This window comes from Electrona antarctica (assembly GCF_951216825.1).
Source record: "Electrona antarctica genome assembly, chromosome: 22".
NCBI classification, from domain to species: domain Eukaryota; kingdom Metazoa; phylum Chordata; class Actinopteri; order Myctophiformes; family Myctophidae; genus Electrona; species Electrona antarctica.
Window position 1 is genome coordinate 20,921,244 of NC_136805.1, and position 25,017 is coordinate 20,946,260.

General features: G+C 38.6%; 1 protein-coding gene and 1 long non-coding RNA gene across 12 annotated transcripts in view; both read left to right on the forward strand.

Moving 5' to 3' along the window:
• Positions 1–25,017, forward strand: part of LOC306915953 (myosin-binding protein C, fast-type-like) — a 50,115-nt gene that overhangs the window by 10,466 nt on the left and 14,632 nt on the right. For 2 of the 11 annotated variants that reach the window (XM_079493640.1, XM_079493642.1), the window contains exons 2-17: positions 10,741–10,761; positions 12,178–12,201; positions 15,322–15,351; positions 17,332–17,397; positions 17,652–17,800; positions 18,015–18,132; positions 18,230–18,281; positions 18,879–18,938; positions 19,026–19,189; positions 19,672–19,804; positions 21,009–21,133; positions 21,827–21,932; positions 23,146–23,309; positions 24,007–24,172; positions 24,437–24,543; positions 24,632–24,661. In XM_079493640.1, coding sequence (XP_079349766.1) covers positions 10,741–10,761; positions 12,178–12,201; positions 15,322–15,351; positions 17,332–17,397; positions 17,652–17,800; positions 18,015–18,132; positions 18,230–18,281; positions 18,879–18,938; positions 19,026–19,189; positions 19,672–19,804; positions 21,009–21,133; positions 21,827–21,932; positions 23,146–23,309; positions 24,007–24,172; positions 24,437–24,543; positions 24,632–24,661 — 1,515 coding nt within the window. Of the gene's footprint in view, positions 1–637; positions 642–760; positions 794–10,740; positions 10,762–11,956; positions 12,202–15,321; positions 15,352–17,331; positions 17,398–17,651; positions 17,801–18,014; positions 18,133–18,229; positions 18,282–18,878; positions 18,939–19,025; positions 19,190–19,671; positions 19,805–21,008; positions 21,134–21,826; positions 21,933–23,145; positions 23,310–24,006; positions 24,173–24,436; positions 24,544–24,631; positions 24,662–25,017 lie in introns of those variants that run through there. The other 9 variants (XM_079493641.1, XM_079493645.1, XM_079493644.1 and 6 more) reach the window with 7 other exon arrangements.
• Positions 825–3,466, forward strand: LOC306915966. Its single transcript, XR_013788904.1, has 3 exons — positions 825–1,736; positions 2,806–3,001; positions 3,282–3,466. It is a non-coding gene; the product is annotated as an uncharacterized lncRNA (long non-coding RNA).

Consider the following 25,017-nt stretch of genomic DNA (forward strand, 5'->3'; position numbering starts at 1 on the left):
AGCTGAGGCGGGTAGGGACACTTGTTCTGTTGTGGTGTAACTTGATCTCATTCTGTGTGTATTCAATTCATTCACACAGTTTAACGTGGTATTGAGTGGAAGGTTATAAATGTTTATTCTTAATAAAAATGGAACAAGTGCCATTGCTACAGGTAATAATAGTTGTAGTAAAGGTTGTTGTTGTAATACAATCCAGGTGGGGAAAATATAAATCATTCACTTGCAGTAAAACAAAAGACTGTCAGTGGTAGAATGTTGTGTGATGGGTCTTGGCCAGCTTAAAATATAGGCTACTTAAATTATTTTATCTGAAGAAGCACCTATAGAGAAGAGGGTAAAACGACATCTGATGGGAGTATATTGAAAGCTTTATGTACATACATGTGTCTTGTCTTGTTTCACAGCATTATATGGACTTCTTTCACATCGTTGTCGACTACTGACATACTATGAATGGATTCCTTTAGCATGTATGGATGGTGTGCCTGTGTGTATCGTCTTATACAATAATATTATATGTTCATGGAATGCATATGTATGGAATTCAAAAAGTTTGTTTATCGTCCATCGTTTATTAGTTGTTTACAATTAAAAAACAATCACTTTAGTTGCAGAAATTGCAGAAGAGAAAGCCGAGGCGGGTAAGGGCACTTTCTGTTTTGTCAGATTCAGTGAATTTGTTCAGTTTTACTTGTGTGGTATTGTGTGCGTTTGTTCTTCTTCATTAGTTATTTACAATTAAAGTCTACTATAATTGTAGTTGCAGAAGTTGCAGAAGAGAAAGCTGAGCCGGGTAAGGGCGATTCGCTGCTTGTTGTGTTCATGTGTTGTGATGTTACTTGGTCTTATTCAGTGTATTCGTTCACTCGTGTGGTATGAGTGTGAGTTTGAGTTTAAGGTGATGTTGAAGGAGTTAATTTGGACAGTAATAAGATCTTAATACAGGGGTTCTCAAAAGTATTTTTTAAATAGTGTGCGCGTGCGTGCTTGCGTGCGTGTGTTATGTTATTACGTTATGACAAACTATTAATGGATTTATTCAGCCTGTATGGTTTGGTTTTACAGTAAAGAAATGTGTGCTTGCTTGTACGTGATATTGTCATGTTTTCATGGAATGCATCCGTTACTTGTGTGGTATTGAGTGTGCATTGTTGCATTAGTTGTTTACAATTACCATCATTTTAGTTGCAGAAGTTGCAGAAGTTATAGCTGAGTCGGGTAAGGGAAATTCGCTGCTTGTTGTGTTTTGATGTGACTTGGTGTTATTCTGTGTATTCGTTCACTCGTGTGGTACTCTATAGTGTGTGTTTGAGTTTTAGGTGATGATTTAACCTTTAAGGAGGTTGATTTGGACAGTAATAAGATCTTAATACAGGGGTTCTCAAACATTTTTTATACCGCCCATTTTATAGGGGACATTTTTGGTGACCCCACACCTGTGTGCTATGAGGGGAAATATTATTTTATTACATTATGACATGATATTAATGGATTTATTCAGCCTGTATGGTTTTACAGTAAAGAAATGTGTGCTTGCTTGTACGTGATATTGTCATGTTTTGATGGAATGCGTTCCGTTACTTGTGTGGTATTGAGTGTCCATTGTTGCATTAGTTAAAATCCACCATCATTTTAGTTGCAGAAGTTGCAGAAATTATAGCTGAGCCGGGTAAGAGCACTTGTTGTGTTTTGGTGTGTCTTGGTCTTATTCAGTGTCTTCATTCACAGTGTTACTCGTGTGGTATTGAGTGTGCGTTTGAGTTAAAGCTCCATTATGTCATTATTGTCGTGAATAAAAGGATATTTTGCTAATCTGTATTGTAGAGTATGTTAATACAATATAATGTAATTGGTGTGGTTGCATTTGGTCTACCTCCCTGCTCTTCTATTGAGTCATTCAGATCTTGTGTCTAGGTTGGACACAGACTTTGACACGATCCAGTTTCTGGTTTGACACAAAATGTTGACCTGAAGGTCAAAAGTCAATTTCTCCCCTGAACAAACAGGCAGGTTCTGTTAGCTCAGTGGTAAAATGTAAGAACCCGAGCAAGAGACCTGGAGGTTCAAGTCCAGGGTAGGATATAGGAAACTTTAATTTGGACAGTAATATTTATTATATTATAATACAGGGGCTCTCAAAGCCCATTTTATGTAAGTTTGTCACAGCATTATATGGACTTGTCGTTGACTGATTTTTGTCGTTGAATGACATGGATTTCTTGGATCAGCATGTATGACATGTGTATATGATATTTTCATAGCATGTCCATGTCCAATTCATCTCTATATAATTTAAAACAGTGTTAATTTATTGTTCGTCGTATTAGTTGCCAACATATAATCCAATCACTTTAGTTGCAGAAGTTGCAGAGGAGAAAGCCGCGGAGGGTAAGGTCACTTATTCTGCTTTGGTGTGACTTGCTCTGAATCAGTGAATTCATTCACAGTGTTACTTTACTTGTGTGATATAGTGTGTGCGTTTGTTCTTCTTCATTAGTTGATTACAATTTAAAGCCGCTATCATTTTAGTTGCAGAAGTTGCAGAAGTCATAGCTGAGCCGGGTAAGGGCCCTTGTTGTGTTTTGGTGTGTCTTGGTCTCATTCAGTGTCTTCATTCACAGTGTTACTTTACTTGTGTGATATAGTGTGTGCGTTTGTTCTTCTTCATTAGTTGATTACAATTTAAAGCCGCTATCATTTTAGTTGCAGAAGTTGCAGAAGTCATAGCTGAGCCGGGTAAGGGCCCGTTGTGTTTTGGTGTGTCTTGGTCTCATTCAGTGTCTTCATTCAGTGTTACAGTTACAGTGTGGTATTGAGTGTGCCTTTCAGTTTGTTGAAGGAGTTAAAGCTCTATTACTGTATGTCAGGGTGTTTTGTGTGAATTAAATGAAAAATGTCCCCAATTTGTATGTAGAGTATGTTAATACATGATACAATCGCTGTGGTTGTATTTAGTCTCCCTGCTCTTCTATTGAGTCATTTTGTTCCTGCATGTGTCTAGGTTGGACACATCCTTTGACACGGTCATGTGTCTAGGTTGGACACATCCTTTGACACGGTCATGTGTCTAGGTTGGACACATCCTTTGACACGGTCATGTGTCTAGGTTGGACACATCCTTTGACACGGTCATGTGTCTAGGTTGGACACATCCTTTGACACGGGCATGTGTCTAGGTTGGACACATCCTTTGACGCGGTCATGTGTCTAGGTTGGACACATCCTTTGACACGGTCATGTGTCTAGGTTGGACACATCCTTTGACACGGTCATGTGTCTAGGTTGGACACATCCTTTGACACGGTCATGTGTCTAGGTTGACACAAATGTTACCTGAAGGTCAAAATTAAATTCCTCGGGCAGGTTCTACTATAGCTCAGGTAAAAATGTAAGAACTTGAGCAGGAGACCTGCAGGTGCAAGTCCAGGGTAGAACAGGAAACTTACATAGTGCAACTTTAATTTGGACAGTATATGTATTATATTATAATACAGGGGCTCCCTAGCCCTTGTATACCACAAGCCCATGTTAATGTATGTAATATAATATTACACAATTGGGGTGGTGGTGTTTGGCCTCCATTGAGAAATGTATACGCATTTCCTATAGTCTGGTTTGATCACTACTTAATGTCTCCCCTGAGCAAGTAAACAGGTTCTATTGGCTCAGTGGTAAAAGGGTCAACACTTGAGTGGGGACCAGGGTTTGAATCTGGAATAGAACATGAAAGTTACATAGTGTAGCTTTATCAACACTAAATAAAATTATAGTTTATCATTGGTAAACTGTGGATAAGCATATATTTATTGGCCAGCTTATTGTATACTTCACTTGTTTTAGCTGAAGCAGCACCTACAGAAGAGGGTAAGAGAAACTATTATTTGTTAATTATTATGGTTTTCGGATGGCATTATGATGAAAATAACAGTGAATCACCTTTATAATTGTCTGGGCTTGTCTGCATAGTGTACGTGTCACAGTTTTGTATGGATTTGTGTTTCACCTTTGTTGTCGACTGCTGATGAATAGATTGAATGGATTTCTTAGGCATGTATTTGGTTTCAGGTGTGTTCATGTGTATGTGACTTTGCCTCTCTCAAGTTAGTATGACCCATGCTTGTCTGCATAATGTGTGTCATAGCATTCTATGGAATTGTGTTTCTTAAATGTTTATCATTGACTGCTGATTAATGGATTTCTTCAGCATGAATGATTCAGAATGTATGATGTGCTCGTGAGTATGTGATATATTCATAATATTTGTTCATGGAAGGCATCTGTATGGAATTCAATAAACATTGTTCATTGTCCTCCTTCATTAGTTGTTTACAATAATCACAACCACTATAATTTTAGTTGCAGAAGTTGCAGAAGTGCAAGCTGAGGCGGGTAAGGACACGTGTTCTGTTTTGGTGTCAGATTTAGGATTACTTGTGTGGTATTGAGTGTGCATTTTCTTTTACATTAGTTCTTTACGATTAAAATACACTATAATTTTAGTTGCAGAAGTGTATATTTCACACAATATTAGCCGTGTGATGTGTGGTATTGTGTGCGTTTGATCACCATTAGTTTACAATTAAATTGCACTATAAATTTAGTTGCAGAAGTTGCAGAAGTTGCAGAAGAGAAAGCAGAGGCTGGTAAGGGCACTTGTCTGTTTTGGTGTGACTTGGTCAGATTCAGTGTTTTGTGTGATATTGAGTGTGCGTTTACATTTTGCACTATACATTTAGTTGCAGAAGTGAAACCTGCGGGTAACGTATTCTGTTTTGGTGTCAAATTTAGGGTTACTCGTGTTGTATCGAGAGTCCATTTTCTATTAGTTGTTTATGATTAAAATACACTATAATTTTAGTTGCAGAAGTGTGTATTCTGTCACACAGTGTTAGCCCTGTGACATGTGGTATTGAGTGTGCGTTTGATCACCATCACCATTAGTTTACTAATTAAAATGCACTATAAATTTAGTTGCAGAAGTTGCAGAAGAGAAAGCAGAGGCTGGTAAGGGCATGTATTCTGTTTTGGTGTCAGATTTAGGGCTACTCGTGTGGTATTGAGTGAGCATTTTGGTGTGACTTGGTCAGATTCAGCGTTTTGTGTGGTATTGAGTGTGCGTTTGATCACCATTAGTTTACATTTTGCACTATAAAATTTAGTTGCAGAAGTTGTAGAAGTGAAACCTGAGGCGGTATAAGGACACGTACAGGTATTCTGTTTTGGTGTCAGATTTAGGGTTACTTATGTATTGAGTGTGCATTTTCAATAAGTTGTTAATGATTAAAATACACTATAATTTTAGTTGCAGAAGTGTTTATTCTTTCACACAGTATTAGCCGTGTGACGTGTAGTATTGAGTGTGCTTTTCACTAGTTGTTTGCGATCATATATTTGTAGCTGCCGAAGTGTGTATTCATTATCCATACAGTGTTACTTGTGTGGTATTGAGTGTGCTTTTTTCTTCAGCATTAGTTTACAATGAAATATGCACAATCCTTTTAGTTGCAGAAGTTGCAGAAGTGAAAGCCGAGGCGGGTAAGGACACGTATTCTGTTTTGGTGTCAGATTTAGGGTTACCTGTGTGGTATTGAGTGTGCATTTTCTATTAGTTGTTTATGATTAAAATACACTATAATTTTAGTTGCAGAAGTGTGTATAATTTCACACGTGGTATTGAGTGTGCGTTTGATCACCATCACCATTAGTTTACAATTAACATGCACTATAAATTTAGTTGCAGAAGTGTTAGCTGTGTGATGTGTGATGTGTGGTATTGTGTGCGTTTGATCACCATCACCATTAGTTTACAATTAAAATGCACTATAAATTTAGTTGCAGAAGTTGCAGAAGTGAAAGCCGAGGCGGGTAAGGACACGTATTCTGTTTTGGTGTCAGATTTAGGGTTACCTGTGTGGTATTGAGTGTGCATTTTCTATTAGTTGTTTATGATTAAAATACACTATAATCGTAGTTGCAGATGTGGTATTGAGTGTGCGTTTGATCACCATCACCATTAGTTTACAATTAACGTGCACTATACATTTAGTTGCAGAAGTGTCACACAGTGTTAGCTGTGTGATGTGTGGTATTGTGTGTGTTTGATCACCATCACCATTAGTTTACAATTAAAATGCACTATAAATTTAGTTGCAGAAGTTGCAGAAGAGAAAGCAGTTGCAGCAATCATTTTAGTTGCAGAAGTGAAAGCCGAGGCGGGTAAGACTTGTGTTCTTGTGTGACTTGGTCAGATTCAAGTTTACATGTGTGGTATATATTGAGTGTGCATTTTCTATTAGTTGTTTATGATTAAAATACACTATAATTTTAGTTGCAGAAGTGTGTATTCTTTTACACATGTGGTATTGAGTGTGCGTTTGATCACCATCACCATTAGTTTACAATTAACATGCACTATAAATTTAGTTGCAGAAGTGTCACACCGTGTTAGCTGTGTGATGTGTGGTATTGAGTGTGCGTTTGATCACCATCACCATTAGTTTACAATTAACATGCACTATAAATTTAGTTGCAGAAGTGTCACACCGTGTTAGCTGTGTGATGTGTGGTATTGAGTGTGCGTTTGATCACCATCACCATTAGTTTACAATTAAAATGCACTATAATTTTAGTTGCAGAAGTGTCACACAGTGTTAGCTGTGTGATGTGTTGTATTGTGTGTGTTTGATAACCATCACCATTAGTTTACAATTAAAATGCTCTATAAATTTAGTTGCAGAAGTAGCAGAAGTGAAAGTTGAGGCGGGTAAAGACACGTATTCAGTTTTGGTGTCAGATTTAGGGTTACTTGTGTGGTATTGAGTGTGCATTTTCTATTAGTTGTTTATGATTAAAATACACTATAATTTTAGTTGCAGAAGTGTGTATTCTTTCACACATGTGGTATTGAGTGTGCGTTTGATCACCATCAGCTGTGTGATGTGTGGTATTGAGTGTGCGTTTGATCACCATCACCATTAGTTTACAATTAACGTGCACTATAAATTTAGTTGCAGAAGTGTCGTCACACAGTGTTAGCTGTGTGATGTGTGGTATTGTGTGTGTTTGATCCCCATCACCATTAGTTTACAATTAAAATGCACTATAAATTTAGTTGCAGAAGTTGCAGAAGAGAAAGCAGTTGCAGCAATCATTTTAGTTGCAGAAGTGAAAGCCGAGGCGGGTAAGACTTGTGTTCTTGTGTGACTTGGTCAGATTCAAGTTTACATGTGTGGTATATATTGAGTGTGCATTTTCTATTAGTTGTTTATGATTAAAATACACTATAATTTTAGTTGCAGAAGTGTGTATTCTTTCACACATTTGGTATTGAGTGTGCGTTTGATCACCATCACCATTAGTTTACAATTAACATGCACTATAAATGTAGTTGCAGAAGTGTCACACCGTGTTAGCTGTGTGATGTGTGGTATTGAGTGTGCGTTTGATCACCATCACCATTAGTTTACAATTAAAATGCACTATAATTTTAGTTGCAGAAGTGTCACACAGTGTTAGCTGTGTGATGTGTGGTATTGTGTGCGTTTGATAACCATCACCATTAGTTTACAATTAAAATGCTCTATAAATGTAGTTGCAGAAGTTGCAGAAGTGAAAGCTGAGGCGGGTAAGGACACGTATTCAGTTTTGGTGTCAGATTTAGGGTTACTTGTGTGGTATTGAGTGTGCATTTTCTATTAGTTGTTTATGATTAAAATACACTATAGTTTTAGTTGCAGAAGTGTGTATTCTTTCACACATGTGGTATTGAGTGTGCGTTTGATCACCATCACCATTAGTTTACAATTAACATGCACTATACATTTAGTTGCAGAAGTTGCAGAAGGGAAAGCAGAGACTGGTAAGGGCACTTGTCTGTTTTGGTGTGACTTGGTCAGATTCAGCGTTACATACTTGTGTGGTATTGAGTGTGTGTTTTTTTCTTCAGCATTAGTTTACAATTAAATATACACAATCATTTTAGTTGCAGAAGTTGCAGAAGTGAAAGCTGAGGCGGGTAAGGACACGTGTTCTGTTTTGGTGTCAGATTTAGGGTTACCTGTGTGGTATTGAGTGTGCATTTTCTATTAGTTATTTTATGATTAAAATACACTATAATTTTAGTTGCAGAAGTGTGTATAATTTCACACGTTGTATTGAGTGTGCGTTTGATCACCATCACCATTAGTTTACAATTAACATGCACTATAAATTTAGTTGCAGAAGTGTCACACAGTGTTAGCTGTGTTGATGTGTGGTATTGTGTGCGTTTGATCACCATCACCATTAGTTTACAATTAAAATGCTCTATAAATTTAGTTGCAGAAGTTGCAGAAGTGAAAGCTGAGGCGGGTAAGGACACGTATTCAGTTTTGGTGTCAGATTTAGGGTTACTTGTGTGGTATTGAGTGTGCATTTTCTATTAGTTGTTTATGATTAAAATACACTATAATTTTAGTTGCAGAAGTGTGTATTCTTTCACACATGTGGTATTGAGTGTGCGTTTGATCACCATCACCATTAGTTTACAATTATTAACGTGCACTATAAATTTAGTTGCAGAAGTGTCACACCGTGTTAGCTGTGTGATGTGTTGTATTGTGTGTGTTTGATCACCATCACCATTAGTTTACAATTAAAATGCACTATAATTTTAGTTGCAGAAGTGTTTATTCTTTCACACAGTATTAGCCGTGTGACGTGTAGTATTGAGTGTGCTTTTTTTCACTAGTTGTTTGCGATCACTATATTTGTAGCTGCAGAAGTGTGTATTCATTATCCATAGTGTTACTTGTGTGGTATTGAGTGTGCTTTTTTCTTCAGCATTAGTTTACAATTAAATATACACAATCATTTTAGTTGCAGAAGTTGCAGAAGTGAAAGCCGAGGCGGGTAAGGACACGTATTCTGTTTTGGTGTCAGATTTAGGGTTACCTGTGTGGTATTGAGCGTGCATTTTCTATTAGTTATTTTATGATTAAAATACACTATAATTTTAGTTGCAGAAGTGTATATAATTTCACATGTTGTATTGAGTGTGCGTTTGATCACCATCACCATTAGTTTACAATTAACATGCACTATAAATTTAGTTGCAGAAGTGTCACACAGCTGTGTGATGTGTGGTATTGTGTGCGTTTGATAACCATCACCATTAGTTTACAATTAAAATGCTCTATAAATTTAGTTGCAGAAGTGCAAGCTGAGGCGGGTAAGGACACGTATTCAGTTTTGGTGTCAGATTTAGGGTTACTTGTATTGAGTGTGCATTTTCTATTAGTTGTTTATGATTAAAATACACTATACTTTTAGTTGCAGAAGTGTGTATTCTTTCACACATGTGGTATTGAGTGTGCGTTTGATCACCATCACCATTAGTTTACAATTAACGTGCACTATAAATTTAGTTGCAGAAGTGTCACACAGTGTTAGCTGTGTGATGTGTGGTATTGTGTGTTTGATCACCATCACCATTAGTTTACAATTAAAGTGCTCTATAATTTTAGTTGCAGAAGTTGCAGAAGAGAAAGCAGTTGCAGCAATCATTTTAGTTGCAGAAGTGAAAGCCGAGGCGGGTAAGACTTGTGTTCTTGTGTGACTTGGTCAGATTCAGGTTTACATGTGTGGTATATTGAGTGTGCTTTTTTCCCATCTCCATTAGTTGTTTAAAATTGAAATACACTAGAAATGTTGTTGAAGAAGTACAGTATGCATTCATAGCGTACTGGTGTGACGTATGGTATTAAGTGTGCGTTTGTAGTTTTTCATTAGTTGTTTACAATTCAAATCCACCATAATTTTAGTTACAGAAGTTGCAGAGGTGAACGCCAAGCCGGGTAAGGGCACTTGTTGTGTTTTGGTGACTTTTTGGTCTAGTTTACGTGTATCACACGTGTGGTATTGCGTGTGTGTTTTTGGTGATGTTGAAGGAGTTTGGACAGTTTATCTTAAAATGGCTTTACTACAGATTAAATATTGAATAAGAATCCAGGTGTGGGATTAGTCTTGGCCATCTTAAAGTTTACATTAATTATTTTAGCTGAAAAAGCACCTACGGAAGAGGGTAAGAAATAATGTGTTACTGTCTGTTGCATTGGGAGTTATCTGATAGAGACTATGATGGAAAATAACTCAAGTGAACGGCTTCATATGATACGTATTATGTGCTTGTCTGCATATTATACGTGTCACAGATCCCTCGAATAGTATCTGTGTTTCTTTCACGTTTTATGTTGACTGCTGATGGATAGACAATGAATGGATTTATATTGGCATGTTTACACTATAAATAGATTGTGTGCCGAGTCCTCATTTGTATATGCGATATTATCATAATATACTGTATGTTCATGACTTCTGTATGGAAATTAATTTTGTTTATACCATAACCTGCCACAATTGCTGATGGATACAATTTCAAAAACTGAAATTACTTTTTTGTTATCGTTACTATTATGTTTTTATGATGTGCTGTAGGCATGTGATGTACGTGGTGGGGAATGTACTTTGTATTTTGGTGTATCTGCCGAGGTTTTGTCTGTGTGATTTAAGCACGGTGAAAGTTGCCATCACGTTATCCTTCTCTATCCACCCAGTTAATAATTATATTTATTTGCTCAGCTGAAGGCCCTGCAGAAACAAAGGGTAAGGGCCCTCTTTTAGTGTCAGGAAATAAATGCTGTACTGTATGTAGATTTATCTGGGACATCATTTAGAACTGAAATTGTCACTCATTTTCTTTAGCTGATGGAACCGCAGACGAAGGTAAGATGTAGCTGTATGCCTACTGGACTGGATTTAATCTACTTTTATACTAAATGTATTCACAGAGTGACGTGTATACATGTTCGAGAATGTGTGAAACTGATATCTGTGCATGTATACGTTTTAAATATGGGTTTGTCTAGTGTACTGTAGGCTCGGGCTGTATCAAGGTTTTATGGTATTCCAGGGTATTTAGAAGGTACAGTACCATCAAAAATACAGGCACGTCTTTCTTGCACCATAAAGGATTGATTTAAACTTTGGTTTAAATCAAGGTTTATCTACTGTATAGTGAAATTAATATCCATCTGGTCATTTTTGCTTTATAGGTCTCCTAGCTCAGTGGTTTTTAAAGTGGGGTACAGGGACCATCAGGGTTCCTTGAGGGTGCCCAAATAGACCCTTACAGGTCTGTAACTCTGACAAGGAGTAATAAGAGTATGGGGAAACTTAAAGGTAATTTATTTAATAGCCTCCTTTTATCTTCAGATGACTACAAAGGTAGTTTATTTAATAGCCACCTTTTATCTTCAGATGACTACAAAGGTAGTTTATTTAATAGCCACCTTTTATTCAACTGTCACCTCCAACCACACATCATCTCAGTTCAGCTCACTGATGTGTTTGTAATCACCATGGCAATAAGGCCCCATTTACACTGGCAGACAAATCTAGCCTGAATCAGATCTGTGCCACATCAAGATTGAAATCCGATTGGTTTAAATGGTCACATGACTCATTTAAACAAATCAGATTCCAATCTGGATGTGGCACAGATCTGATTCAGGCTGGATTTGGCTGCCAGTGTAAATAGGGCCTAAGTGTCATGGGGTCCTCCAGCAAGATATCCTGAATCTATGGAAGAAGGGGACTTAAAAAGAGAGAAAAGGAGTAGGCTATGTAGGCTTAATGTTAGCAAACAAATATTGTTATTTCATGATTTAACACTTAAGTGCCTTATGCTGTGTTTTTTTAATCAAACTCATGGATATATATTTAATATGTTTGAACCAAACATTTAATCAATGTGTTTTTGTCCTGAAACTTCATTTCACTGTTGTACTTCCAAGGCTACAACGATAATACTGTGTGTTCAATTTGTGTTCTTTTTATTTATTATAATTCTTTTTTTCAATTAATTAATTTATTTTGCATGTAGTAGCACTACACAATTAAGACAATGGTTGACCTAATAAGTGCAACAACAGCTGGTTGTTGTTGTTTTTTGTATCACTGTTTGACGTCGCATTATTTAGTTTTTAGTTTGTCCTTGTGTGTGGTGGCATGCTTATGTTTGTTATCAAGCTCCACTGTTACTGTATATATATATGTATGTATGTCCTGCCTGTGCAAAGTCATACCGTATGTCTGTCAAGCTGCTTTTTCCAGTTCATTTGCTTCCTTGCTTGTCCGCAGCATATTCAGACAGTGACGAGTATGGTAAGAGAAATAGCTAGTGTTCTCCAACGAGAGCATGGCCTGCGTGTCTCTTAACGTCTTACTTCATGTTTAAATGTGGTATTCTGAGTTGGACAGGATGTCAAATAATATAAAAATAATTTTGCAGACCTGGGGCAATTTCTATCTGCAGTGCTTCTGACTGCTCAATGTTTGACTGGACCTTGTGTTGACCAAGATTCAAGTTTCATAAATCAGGCTTCATTTAAGCCTCATAGGGTAACACTTGCTCTGATTCATACATGTAAGGAACTCTTAATTCACACTTAATTGACTGGGATACTGAACTCTGTAATTCACTACCATTATATTATGTTATGTGTTTGACTCTGTGCATAGAACATTGTAAACATTTCCTCTGCCAAATGTAAAGAAATAGGAGAGAAAGATTTGACAAATATCTATGATAATATACCGGTACATTAACTACTGTATGCTATGCAAGATATTATATTGGTACTGTGACTCAATGTTCAAGAGTCACTCACTGTCAGCAAATTTGAACTTCTATAGGCTACGTGCGATAATGTGACAGCGACAAATCATGCCCAGCCTTGAGCGAACAGGAATTTGCTTTTCCATAGACAGAGTGCTGCCCAACATGCATGCGAGCTATGAGACTCTACCCTTTTTGTTTCTGTCCCTCGGGTAGCTATATAGAACAAAGAGGCTTGCCTTGAACCACAGCTGTGGTTCATGTGTAGCATGCCTAAAGGAAGAACAGCTGCTGCTGCTGCTGCTTCTGCTACTGCAGGCCAAGTTACCTATGATATGACCATTTTAAAGTGTAGAGTACATACATTATGTGCATGTCATCGCTGCCTGGTGAAAACCTAGTATGTCCAAAAAGCTGTATTCCAATGGATGAAAGGTAGTTATTATTAGTCACAAGCTCTTTTACCTACTTTTCACCAGTTCAATATTTATAAAATCGACTGACACATCCCCCCCTAAAAAAGAAAGAAACGGATATCTGCAAACTTGTAGATTAGCTATTTTTGCTATAGATTTGTGTGACACTGCAGTATGACGAAGTAGGGCATTAATGTACAAAAATAAATATGGAGATACGAGGTATCTGCCTGACAGCAATGTTCACATTGTACCTGTACAGCAATGTTCACAGCAATGTTCACATTGTCAAGGTCAGGTTGTACAACACAACCTTTGTAGGGTGATGATGACACAACCAACAGCCATCTACAGTAAATCATTTTGAGCTGTTTTATTTTCATCAAAATGGCATCAGTACCAAGACACTTACCAAGACAGGTTTTTTTTAAATGTCCTTAACACAAAAAGCCATGATATTGCCAAATTCACAATAACAAGAGTTTTACCATTAAATCCAATTAGATATAGACATATTTATACCGTAATTCCAGCTGAAAACAACTGGAGGCAGTTTTGCCATTTTATACTGCTGACATATTGTAATGAAAGGGATATGATGTTCCTTTAAATCAGCTTCTTCATGTCAAGGACTCAAGGCCCAGTATTCAATTGGCATTTGAACCACATTCGTTGGATAGATTTCATCCACAGTTCCATGCTGTATTGATGTTGGTACCATTAGGAGAGATATAGGCAAACGTTGATCAAAATAACAATTCTACATTTTCTAATTGTCGATCTAGACTCCTTGTAAATTAAGTTAACTTATGTAATGCAGTTTAACAATAATTTAAATCTTGTGAGTGTAAAATGAAACCAACCATTTGGTTTCATGTTACGCTCTCAAGAGTTACATTATTGAACTTCTAAGTTGTGACAAAACAATTACTACATTGATTGCATCCATTGGAACACAAGTTCTGAAAAGTAACCGTTTTGGGAATACGCTGTTTCAGCCCAACAGCAACTATATGCATTAATGCCATTCATGTTCTACAACAGAATTGGTTGTAAGCAATTGACAATGATGGAAACATGTGGATATCCATCTGTGCAAAACCAATAAAAAGATTCAGCATACCATGGTGGAGATTGGTCACTGTATGGGGTAGATTGGTTCCTTTGGACCAAACACAATTCAGTCCAGCAGAAGCTTTGCAAATACTTTGTCCTATGTCTGATAATGGAAAATACAGTAATCAGAAGATTGTATAACTTTTTATTTTTTAACAGTTGTGTTCTTACTTCTACAATAAGTAAAAAACATTTTGAAAGTATAGCGAGGTTATGCGCATGCATAAAGTGAGTGGCAAATCGAGTGGCAAAGTGAGTTTTAATTTATTTAACATTGTTTAACGTCGATTAATGCAATCAAATGCATTTCTGTTTGGATGTATGGGCTGTCAAGGCCAGTATACTGTAGCAGCTTTTTGCCACTCAGGAGTTCCCGCATAACTTCCGTGATATGATATTGTCATGTGTGATAATAATTAAATCATATACTGTATAAAGCTTAAGCTTATAGATTACTAAAGTGTGGACCAGGTACAAGAGGCCAGAATAATAGGCCAACGTAATCCGAAATAGTAGGGATAAAGTATCCATACTTTGGTTATCAGACCACCATGAGATAACCACCATGAGATGGTGGTCTGAGAAATGTCCACTTGTTTCACTTAAAGGAAAAGCAAAAAATGACTTATTTTCTATCAATTACACACCCCATGAAGTTTTTCTTGCATTCCTAAGCCAATCGTTTTGATGACCAGCAGAGTCTCATGCAGGAGACTCAATGGAGAGAGACGTGCACGTCGACTTCACCGGTTATCAAATTATTGGCTTTAGGAATGTGACAAAAAATCTCCACAAATGCAAGGCTGCATGTGTTCAGGGTGTATAATTGATTTGGGGTGAACTACTCCTTTGGCATTTTTGTTTTCCTTTTTGAGTGGTGCAACCACCCCTAGAACCAGCAATGTCTGTCTGTCCGTACCTATGTATGTAGGGTACCCAACAGGGGGCGCTGTTGCACCACTCACTTCAGACAAGTCAGATTGTACAGGCTTTTTTCTGATTACGTTGATATAATTATTTATTGTTTTTATTATTCCTTTCCTTTGTTTTATCTAATTTACACTGACTCATGGCAGAGTATAACAATGCATTACTATCCTTCCATATGTTGAACTGGGGTTGTATTTTTCTCAGATAGGCCTATGGCTTGTCCTCAACAGTATGGTAAGAGATAGCTGGAGACAGTGTGGGGACATGATTATGAATTGCATGGAGATTAAATGTTATGAAATGTAGTTGTTTGTATGACAATTGAAATAATGTAACATTTTTTGTTTGGATTGGTCTGATGTTTATTTTATCGTGGATGTTAGGAGGACATTGTTGATGTGAATTGACAAGGTCTAATTGTGTTTGTGTGTGTGTTAAATGATTCTGAATGATTAAATGTGTTTAATCATTACACCAGTTTTCTGTACTGTACTGTACAGTACATAACTGGGAATAATACTTGCAATAATAATAATAATAATACAAAGCAATTATATTGTGAATTTCCTTGGAACCACCTTGTTTATGCCAACAGCACACTACTTTCCTATCCACTTGTTTTTGTTGATGCATGATTGCGTTCCATTGTTTATTTTTGTGCTTTGAGCCAAGGACATGGAGAAGTTTGCTGTTGACATAAATGTCTCATTGTGTAATAAGTGCGTCTCACTCTGGTTTACAGTACAATTCTCTGTGATGAACGACCTACCCTACAGTATATGTATGTAGATTTGTGGTGACCTAAAGTCTTAATAGCCACAAATGAGGAAAAGTGATAGCTATGATAGAAGCGTATTCTCATCAGCTCACATTTGAATAAGATGGCAAAACCCTTAACCTAAAAAGTTGTTTAACCTAAGATTGTAAACATTTTTTGTAGAGATGTGATTGATTTTTTCCCGATCCGATATTTTTTTTGTATAGGACACTTCCTCCCGATCACGTTCTTTTGCTCCCGATCCGATTCCGATCATTTGAAAATGACGTGATTTGATCGGATCGGAACAACCCTATTTTTTTTAGGATGATCTATGATTTATGATGATACAATACGTCTTAGATTTGTACACCTTCTCCTTGTACTGCCATAGTCTGGTCGACATTACGTTTCTGCAAACCATACATTGAATGTTGACATTTCTGAACTTTTACTATGCAATTTCAAAATAGATTAGAACTATAATTATGTTATAAGTTATAACAAATTGAGGTGGCCATGACCTACCATTATCATCAAGCAATAGAGCGCCGAAGTCCTGACGTCACTCGCTCATCCCATGGTTCACGGAAGTAATTTCTCTATGGAGAATAACAAGGGGTCATCTTAAAATCGTCTCATATGTTGTGTTAATTGTGTTGTGAATTGTGGTACAAAAATAAACAAACTGTCCTGGCGATATTGTCAGGGAGGTATCTCTGTATTGTTTATGATAGTCAGTCATTCATAAGATATGATATTTGATCATATTGTCTGTTTCTAGCGAAAATGTAACTAATGTAATTTGGCAGCAGTAACATTTGCCTTTTCTCTCAGTCAGTTGATTCTTCATATCCATATGAGTGAAACGGCCAGGATGATTTGTTTATTTTTCAAACACAGTTCTTATATGAGGCGATCTAAAATCCCCCTAGGGGATTACAATGCAAATAAAAAAGTACATGAACCCGCGATTTTATCATTCTTTACATATTTTAAAGATTGACTGGTTGGAACAATCGTCAAGAACCACATAATGGAATCTAACAAGTTGGCTTAACTCTCTCGGAGACAAATGAGTTACAATAGCTAGCGAGATATGGTCCCTGCTGAAGCATCTCTCCAACCTGGTTGATTTTGAAGCACATGGTCATGTTTGTATTTAATTGCCTGATATCCTTCTCACTAGTTCAAGCTGCGGTTGGTTCTTTGTTTGGTTGTTCCAATGTTTGATGTTTGACGAAGGACTTTTAATTTCTTATGAGTCCTATATGTTCTATAGTGTTGAATCGTCCATGTACTCTCAATGACAACTTTAAGAGCATTTTTTGTTTTGTCCATTACTACAGTATGACTTGTCATACAATATGTGAGCATGTGTCTACATGTGGTCTAATGGGCATGGCCATCTTCCATAAGAGAATGACTGAAATTACAGCTTCTGTTCCACCTTTCAGATGGAGCGACTGAGCTTTCTGGGATCTTCGTGGACAAACCCGAAGCAAACATAACAGGTGTTGCAGGTGAGAAACAGACACTTTATTTTAAAGACCCTTTTAAATTTAGAATTAGCTTACAGAATTGAAGTACTTTGCTGGGTGTTTTAATTGTGGTATATTTAATAAATATATCACATCTAATCTAAATTAGACAGACAACCCAGCAGTGGATTCCTTATGTAACATATTAAGATGACATTGATCTGGAACTTTGATTCATCATGCTAGTTGATTTATTATGTAGTTACCGGTCTATCATATGCGTTTGTGGGCAACAGGCCAGGATGTGATGATCACAATCAAGGTGGACTCAACCACTCTGGTAAGAAAGCCTACAATGAAGTGGCTGAAGGGGAAGTGGATGGACCTTAACAGCAAGGCCGGGAAACATTTCCAATTCAAGGAAACCTACGACAGAAACACTAAGGTGTGTGTGTGTGTTTATGTGTGTGTGTGTGTGTGTGTGTGTGTGTGTGTGTGTGTGTGTGTGTGTGTGTGTGTGTGTGTGTGTGTGCGTGCGTGAGTGAGTGAGTGAGTGCATCCCATGTGACAGACGGACGACTGTTCACAATCTCAAGTGTGTAAAAGTGTACATAATGTTAACAGCTGCTAATATTAAACTAACTTAATCCCACTCAAAGATCTATACTTATGAGATGAAGATTGTCAAACTGGTCGCTGGTGATGCCGGGGGCTACAGGTGTGAGGTGACAGCCAAAGACAAGTGTGACAGCTGCACCTTCGAGATCGCCGTGAATGGTGAGTGGAAGCAAACACTGGGTGCTGTCTCGGGGGGAGAGTTGTCTTCAACCCATTTAGCCTTATCATGTGTTCAATGCAAACCCTCTCATTCCAGCTGCAGCGCAAGAGCAGGCGCCGGTGGATGATTTGGCTGCCTTCAAGAGGTCGTAAGTGCACCGAGTTGAACTGAGAACCAGCAATGCACTGTCAGGTTCCTTTGGAGCCCGGACCACAAGGCCAGTGGTCCGGGCCAGTGGCAGTGCACTGAGTTTAGGGTGTTTTCTTCAGACTGTAGTGTGTGTGTGTGTGTGTGTGTGTGTGTGTGTGTGTGTGTGTGTGTGTGTGTGTGTGTGTGTGTGTGTGTGTGTGTGTGTGTGTGTGTGTGTGTGTGTGTGTGTGTGTGTGTGTGTGTATGTGTGTGTGTGCGCACGTCATTTTATAATGTGAAGAAAAGAAAGACTATAGCATTAACATTTTGGTTAAGTTGTAAATGACACATTATACATTGCATCTCAAAAAACAATTATTCGAAATTAAGTCAGATAAATCTTCTGACGATTGTTTAATTACAGTAACTGTTTCCCCGCAACAGACATGTGTGAATGTGCCTCCGTTTAGTGTGTCAATTAAGTGCATGTGTGTGGTTGTATCTTTCAGCACATGTGGGATATGATACGTTACTGTCCTTGGCACTGTCTCATGTGCAGCAGATTGTTTGATATCCATTAAGCTACACCCGACACCCTGTCTGTTTCCAAACACAGAGCTGGTGGGGAGGACGACGGAGATCTGGATTTCAGCGCTTTGCTGAAAGCTGCCAAGAAGTGAGGTTACAAAAGTATTAAGCATTGTCTTATCCACAGCTGTATGCTTGGCAACACTTTGTAAACCCTCTTTTCCTTAACAAACAGGAAGAAGAGACCTGAAGCGGAAAAGATTGATGTGTGGGAACTGCTTAAGAGTGCTCATCCCAACGACTATGAGAAGATCGCCTTCGAGTATGGCATCACCGACCTGAGGGGCATGCTCAAACGTCTGAAGAAGATGAAAACTGTTGAAATCAAGCCAATGGAGGGTAGGGTGACGTGGGTTTTAAATCAAGCCAATGGAGGGTAGGGTGACGTGGGTTTTAAATCAAGCCAATGGAGGGTAGGGTGACGTGGGTTTTGGGAAAAATAACAATGTAGAATACAAGACAGGGGAGAAGGAGAATGAAATTTATAAAAGGAAATACAAATAATCATTTAACTCTGAGAGGTCAAGTTGCTCTGAGAAAAGCTCCCCTCGGTCAACAATCACGGACACAAGCTACTCTTTTTGCTAACACCAATGCCTTAATGCCATAAAAATGCTGTGAGAAGAACACAAGACAAACACAATACATATTAATTCACAACGGGTACGCTGACAAAGCCCCAGACACTGATTCTATCTGACTCATGGCAGCTACACTGAGAGCTAGAGTTGGTTCAACTAACTAAAACAACACAGATTTTGCTATGTGTGAAGGAGGCAAGATGCTGCTATCTATTTTGTGCTATCTGTGTGCGCCTACAGCGTTCCTGAAGAGGCTTGAATCTTGCTACTCGGTGGAGAAGGGCAAGAAGATTGTTTTGACCTGCGAGGTGGTTGATCCCAATGTCCAAGTCAAATGGTTGAAGAACGGCCAGGAGATCAAATCCTCAGCCAAGTACGCGCACACACGTGCACACGCACGCACGCACACACGCACACACACACACACACACACACACACACACACACACACACACACAAACAATAGGGTACTTTTTTACGACACTAAGATTTGATAGTTAGCCCATATCTTTTTCCCTCCTTTACTAAGATGGCAGTAGCTGGCTGTGGAAAAATAGCGAGCTAAAATTATCCATGCCACAACAACGTCATATTTTCAGATGACACTGCCATCAACACTTTGTATTTATAGGAGGTTGTAATTAGCCTCTCGGGGATACTTAGTTGCACATTGCTAAGACGTCTCATGGGCCTTGGTCAAAGATCTCTAAGGTCTGACTGGTCACTTTGATCTATTATTTATTACAGTACTTTTGAGATCAAACGTATGTAGGGTTTGGCAGTATAAGCTGTATTTAGAAAAAAAAACAGTTTATCTTGCATTGTGTGACATTATCATTATCAGAAAGTAATAATGTATGTTTTCATTGACTACATAATTATGGGTGGGCCAAAAAACAGGTTCACTTTTTTTACTGTGTAAAAGTTCCAAATCAATTTCTCATTATTATTATTATAAAATGTAATATTTGTATTTATTTTATGTTATCATGTCAGAAAGACTGACTGATGTTATCTGGCTGCATTGAAGCTACGTGGTGCTAATGCACCAGTCGTCCATGCCGTTTTCTTTGCCCCCTTCTTTCTAAAGCATATTGTTAAAATTCAGCCCAATTCCAAGCTCCAGTTACGGGTGTTTCTGCACTTGAGCTGTCTGTAGATTTTTTTTTTCTAGACCTGAGGGCAGTTGCCCTGATGTTTGGTCAAGTGTGAAAGGTGTTTTGCATCCTGGGTGGGGGTCCAGAAAAGGTCAGACCACTTCAAAGAGGTGGTCTGAATTCAATCTCTGTGCAGACAGCACCAGATTTGAACGCGATATGCTCCGCACACGTACTGTATGTCAAAAAGTGATTGGTTGAACGTGTCACATACACAAATTGATAGATTTGATGACCAATTTGCAGCCACATTAAGTGTACTTCATGCATGATGGCTGCTCACTTGCAGGAACTCCATTATCCTTCCTTCAGTCTAGAATTCCCCTTATATCCAACCAAAGCGAGAGATAAAAAGAGCATATTTGGGACAGTTGTTTTTGTTTTTTGTTTTTTCACACTCCCGTCTTGTCACTTTGCCAGGTATGTCATGGAGGCAATTGGAAACATCAGGACTCTGACCATCAACAGGACAACCCTGGCTGACGATGCTGCATACGAGTGTGTGGTTGGCGAGGAGAAGTCTTTCACTGAGGTGTTTGTGAAAGGTAAGCAGAGTAGAAGCAGTTCCAAATCCCGATTATAGCACTAGCTTTTTGTATTGCTACTACTACTCGGCTCTCGGGTAACCAGACATACCAACCAATACGTCTGGGGAAATCACAATTTGGCTTGAACAGTGGAGAAACCTTCTGCTACCAAACATACACCCACTGCTTTGAAGTGCCATCATGACACCGGCTTCGCATTGAGTTTTTAGGTTAAAGGGATCGTGAATTAAAAAAAAAGTATATATATATTTTTGTTAGGTTTTCTGAGCTCAGTTGCACCCAAAAAAATCGGAACTTTTAAAATTCAGTAGATTTTCTGTGGTCTGGGGTTTTCTGGCTGAGGTAAGAGTCCACAAATCCCATATATGACATAAGAATTTGCCAGCAGATGTCACTGTTGAGGGATTTTGCCTGTTTTCATTGCAGCTCAAAAGACTTCAGAACACAGAGAAAAAAGTTTCAGGTTGTGTGGGTGCAATTGAGGTCATAAAACCCAAAAGAAAAACGAATGAGAAAGCATGGAACCTCAAATGATGCCACTGAACAAATTTTAACCTCTATATTTTGATATCACCAGACGCATCATCGATACGGCGAACAATCTCCGGACATTTGGCTATAAACGAGATCAATTCACAGAATGTATAGCTTTAAGTTCTGACCAACATGACATGACATGTTTCTGAACAGAGCCCCCTGTGACCATCGCCATACTGATGGATGACTACCATGTGGTGGTGGGGGAGCGGGTGGAGTTCGAGATCGAGGTGTCGGAAGAAGGCGCTCATGTGATGTGGTCAGAAAATATCCCTCCCTATTACGCAGTGGTGTCTGTTATATAATGCTCAATACATTTCATATCATTAGTTTTTTCTCGGCTTGATTACTGGCTGCAAGGCACTTTATTCTGGACTGCCAAAGAAAACAACTGGCAGATCTCCCACTATACCGTTGACAGGCAGCTTCTGCACTCTTGCTTTTAGTTGATCTTTAAATTTGTTGCTGTTATCCATGTCCATTGGCTTTCAAAGTTTGCAGGTTTGGACAAAAGGCCTTAAATCCTGAACGCATGCAGTGTGCAATTTACGTGAAATCTTTTACGCACTTTCTAGTTATAGTGCCACCAACAGTTGGATTTTTGCAAAACACATTTTTGGAACAAAATGCCTCAAATCATCCAATTACCATCAAAGGCGTAAGAAGAAATGCCCCCCTTTTCACATTAGCCTATTATAACGCCACCAGGAGGCCACAACCTGACCTGGCCTGGTGGAGACCTGTGCCCCGAGGGGCACTTTTTCTAGTTTCATTGAAACACTTCAGCTCAGAATGACCATTAACCATTTATTGCAAAGCTATTGCAATTATATAACAAAAGCTATTGCTATTTAGTATGTTGGTGTGGCTCTGCTCATGTGATATCAGTGCACCGAGACACAGCTCTGATATCTAATATCATATCACATTTGATATCTCAGATTAACTGTGCACCGAGACACAGCTGTGATATCAACAACAAACCCCCAGAGCAGAGTAACAAAGACATTAGGCTACATCAACAGCATAATAACTTCAATGCATTCCATATATCACATAGATACTGAACATATCACACGATCATAATATAATCCATAAAACACATTATAATCACAGATACCCATAACAAAACTAGATACCACATGTGGTCCAATCCATAAATCACATGTATAATCACAGAATCACCCATTACAGAACTAATGCCACAGGGAGGAGGCTGGGGAGGTGGAGGAAATTTGAACGCAGACATCTGAACAACAGAGACACAGAGTCAGCTAGCAAGAAGAGTGAGGACAGGGTGACTGCTTAAAAAAAACACCTGATTGAATGTGGGCGTGAGTGACTTAGCTGGCAGCGAATGAGTGAGGGGTGAGGGGAGTTGACATGGAGAGAGAGGATTATATATTAAACCTTCTGCCTTCTGTGTCTCAATGAACTATCGCTGCGCTGGATTTGTTTTTGTTTTCATCCAGGTATTTTGAGGAGGAGGAGCTAACAAAAAATACAGAAAAGATTCGCATTAAGAAAGATGGAAAGAAGCACACTCTCACTATTCTGGAGGCTACCTTAGATGACATTGGAATGTACCACGCCTGGACAAACGGGGGTCATACCAAAGGAGAGCTGGAGGTGGAAGGTACCACATTATATCCTCAATGTTGATTTAACTCTGAGAGTGTACAACTCTACTGTTTGTGTAGCCCTGTTCCAGTGTGTTCTTACGCCCTGCCAGGAACACCTCTGTTGCAGTGCACACCAACACAATTCCACTGCCATTCGAGGTGTCCGGTGACAAAATAAACAAAACTACTTTGCTGCTCACCGAAACGAAGACTACTTTGTGTTGTTGTCGAAAGTCTATTCTCCAGACTGGCAAGCCTCTCAGGACCACAGCTTCTCTGGATATACTTTATGAGGGCAGAAAGTAAAATGTCCGCCAGATGTCCTACAGATCTGGTCAATGTAAATTACCCATTGACCAGATATGTAGAGGGCGCACTAAATACAATTATTTTAGTATATTATACAGAGAAGCTGGGGTCACGAGAGGCTTCCCAGCCTGGAGAATAGACTTTCAACAACACAAAACAGTCTTTGTTTCGTGAGTAGCAAAGTAGTTTAGTTTATTTTTTACTTAAGTCAGACCCCTCGCATAGCAGTGGATTTTTGTTGTTGGTGTGAAGCAGAGGCGTTCCTGGAAGGGCGAACTCGCTAACGCACTGGACCAGGGCTATACTGTAGATGCAACATGAACTTAACATGTTTTGTCTTATTGTCTCTCCATCTCGTCCTTGAATTCCCCTTACCATTTCCCCCAATGTGTTCTCCTTCAGAAAAGGAACTGCAGGTGTTACAAGACATCGCTGATCTGACTGTCAAAGCAACAGACCAGGCTGTGTTCAAGTGTGAGGTGTCTGACGATAAGGTGACAGGGAAGTGGTTCAAGGATGGCGTGGAGGTCCTGCCAAGTGAACGTATCAAAATGACCCACATTGGAAGGTACCGTACGAAGCATGTGTAATATGTGTGCTGCCCTATGGAATCAGTTATCACGGAATTGCAGATGATTGCACCGAATTCACACAGGTTTAACTGTAAGAATCTGAAACAAGAATATATCTGGGGGGAAAAATGAAAAGAACATTAAAACATAATGTTGAACAAACTGAATCCACAGGGCTGTACAGGGCTGACAACAGGAAGGTAGAATATGTACAATTGTTTTGCCCCATCCTCACCATTACTTTACAATGCCTGTCTCAGGATACATAAGCTGGTCATCGATGATGTACTGCCTAGCGACGCTGGCGATTACACTTTTGTTCCCGAGGGTTATGCCCTGTCGCTCTCTGCCAAACTCAACTTCTTGGGTGAGAGAAACGGATGGCAAAGAATATCGGATGCATTGAAATTCCGTTGATAATTTTGCTAACACTCACATTTTATTTCCCAAACTAGAGATCAAGATTGACTACGTACCCAGACAGGGTAAGTACAGTAGCTGACAAACTACAAACTACATCAAACTCATGCACTGTCTACTACTGTCAGTGGTGGAAAGTACATTTACTAAAGTACTGTACTTAAGTAAAATTTTGAGGTATTTGTACTTTACTTGAGTATTTCCAATTTTCAGTACTTTTACTTATACTCCACTACATCTTAGATGCAAATATTGTACTTTACTCCACTACAATTATTTGAACACACGATTTTGATTATTATGACAAAACATACAGTAACCATTTCAACCCTATATACATTTTGGCCATTTTAAGACAGCCCATCTGCAAGCTCACAATGTGTCGCGATGCCACACATTGTGAGCTTGTATTGTGCTATTT